This window comes from Eutrema salsugineum, unplaced genomic scaffold (genome assembly GCF_000478725.1).
Source record: "Eutrema salsugineum unplaced genomic scaffold, Eutsalg1_0 scaffold_5, whole genome shotgun sequence".
NCBI classification, from domain to species: Eukaryota; Viridiplantae; Streptophyta; class Magnoliopsida; order Brassicales; family Brassicaceae; genus Eutrema; species Eutrema salsugineum.
The window spans coordinates 1,410,984-1,413,685 of NW_006256612.1; the positions used below are offsets into that span (position 1 = coordinate 1,410,984).

Consider the following 2,702-nt stretch of genomic DNA (forward strand, 5'->3'; position numbering starts at 1 on the left):
ATATTTCTAATTTTTTTATAGATCATGATATATTTGATTTTTTTTTTCATACAAGATTTTGTACTAAAATTTTATTCTCTTTGTTTGGAAATTTTAATAATTCATATCATGATAATATTTTTAAAAACTTCTCATTGTCAAAAGTATATCAACGATTGTGTTCTATCGCTAAAATTTCTTTTGCGATTTCTCTCGAGACCTAGTTATAAACAAAAACATTTTTTATTAATACAAATCTTATTTCCATCTACATGCCATAGTAAACCTCCCTTTTTTCTCAAAACTTTGTCCTTGCCACTAAGCTTTACAAGGAGAAAGTGGTGAACCGCATAGACAGCTGTTGCCCGCAAACACACTGGCCGGGAATTTTGTCACCGGAAGCTTACCACAAAGATGGTTTTGACTCAAGTTAAGTTTTTTAAGTCCTGCCACTGTTGCCGGAACCTTCCCAAATACCAAGTTTCTTGATAAATCCAGTGTTTGCAGCGTCTTCGCAAACGTAAGATTCCCCAAGTCAAATTGTAGTTTGTTACCCGATGCTTGGAACTCATATAGACCCTCTGCCTGGTTCAAAAACTTTGCTGCGTTCCCTGATATCTCGTTTTCTGATAGATCGATGTAATTAAAGGATTTGATTTTCATTGGCTTCCAATCATCTAAGCTCATCTTGATCCCGCATTTAACAAGCTTCAAACTGTAGATGACAGGCGACGAAGTCACCCACTTTGGAACCGTTTTCAAATGAAATTGGTTGTACGACAGATCTAGCTCGGCAATGCCGTCAACGAACTTCAAGGCAGGGAATGGATCGGTTAGAAGATTGTGGGAGAGTCTAAGATGGAAAAAACTGGTCATGTTGGAGAAACTCATTGGCACGACTCCAGTGAACCGATTCTTGGAGAGATCCAGAGTGGAAAGCGACTTGAATCTCGATAAATAGCTAGGGATCGTCCCTGAGAGATTGTTCTTGCTCAGATCATGGTACGTGAGAGTCGCTGCAAGCGATGCAATAGACAAAGGAAGCTTCCCGGAGAGTCTGTTTCGGGAGAGATCGAGAGCTGTGAGCTTCGTCATGGATTTGAAAATATCCGGGATGGTGCCAGAGAGGCGGTTGCCAGCAAGACTAAGCCAAGTTAACCGAGTCAAATTGGATACCGAACTCGGGATCGGACCGGTGAACTGATTATCATCAATAGTGACATCAGTAAGGCTTAGTGTACCAATGTTGGCCGGAAGGGGACCCGAGAGACGAGTGCCAGAAATGCGTAATACGGTTAGCTTTGGCAAGTGGAAAAGGAATTGGGGAAAAGAACCAGTGATCTTAAGATATGTGAAAGAAACGTCCTCCAGGTGCTGAAGTTTGGCCAGGGACGGTGATATGGTTCCCCAAAGATAACCTCGGCCAAGAGAGGTATCTCCTCCGGATACCGACAGTCCAGTGACGCGGTCGTCGGTGATGCATCTGACACCGAACCAGGAGCAGCAATTAGTTCCTTTCTTCCAAGAGTTGAGAAGGCCCACAGGATCTCGGGTTATACCAGATTTGAAAGCTAAAAGACCTGATTCATCATCGGGATGACACCTGGCTTCTCCGTTCGAACTTAAATGATGGAGAGAGATAATGGCGGCAAAGATGGAGATAGTGAAGAAGGAAGAGTTCATGGTGTTGTGTTAAGACTCAGAGAAGCAACTCGTGCGTTGCCTATTTATAGAGCAGCCACCATGAAACTCTTCCTCTCTCAGGACCTTCACTATCTTCAACTCGTGCGTGATTCAATTAAATAATCATTTTTCTTGCATTTATTTTGTCGGCAGCAACTTGTGTGTAGCTATTAATAGAAATTTAAGTTTTATCTTTTGGAGAACTGCTCAGTCAAACTCTAAGATGGATCATTTTATTTTCTCCTTATTTTACAAAATCACGTTTCAAAATAAGTTGTCAGATGTTGACCTGGGCCACTAGTAGTAATAATGGCATCCTAAAAATACATTTTTTTTTGCCAGAAAGGTTTTGGGTACACTCGTCGGTTTGAATCAGATTTTAATATTTTTATCGATCTCGTGATCTTTTAGATTATCCATGGTATATTTTCGGTTGAGCTATCCACCTTTGATGAAAACACTTTTTCTCTAAACATTATATTACGAGAACTTCTTTTAATTGCTATTAAATGGTTTTTTTTGTTCCAAACATATTATTGCTAAACTTTTTTTTTTCAAAACTGTAAAAACATTAATTTTTCCATAAATGCTACAAATACTAAAAAATGAGTTTTAAGGGTTTATAATTTAAATATATGGGTTTGGGTTTGGGTTCACTATTTTAAGAATATGGTTTAGATTTTGGGTTTTAAGGTTTATTTTTTAGAGTTTAAGGTCTAGTATTGAGAATTAAAAGTTTAGTTTTAATTTTGTGGTACTTATGGTAAAAATCAATGTGTGCGGTAATTTTGCAATGAAAAAATAAGTGATGATATATGGAATAAAAACTCAGTTTAGTGGTATTTTTGAGATGTGGCCATTATAATATTTCTTGACGTTTGAATCTGAACACATGCATGTGTTTATATACCCAAGATATGAGATCTTTGTGAATCTAGATCTTATTCTTAACAAAGTCCTAGATCTTTGTGTTAATATACAAAGGAAATCATATTATAAATTGTATACAAATTATACACAAAATCCTATACACAAATTAT

At 37.5% G+C, this 2,702-nt stretch overlaps 1 protein-coding gene across 1 annotated transcript; it reads right to left on the minus strand.

Annotated features, from left to right (window-relative positions):
* Positions 1-259: 259 nt before the first annotated feature.
* LOC18991687 (leucine-rich repeat protein FLOR 1) lies at positions 260-1,662 on the minus strand. The gene has a single exon (XM_006415005.2). It carries the CDS (start codon positions 1,660-1,662, stop codon positions 298-300), a length of 1,365 nt encoding a protein of 454 aa, XP_006415068.1. The 3' UTR covers positions 260-297.
* Between the last annotated feature and the right edge of the window lie 1,040 nt (positions 1,663-2,702).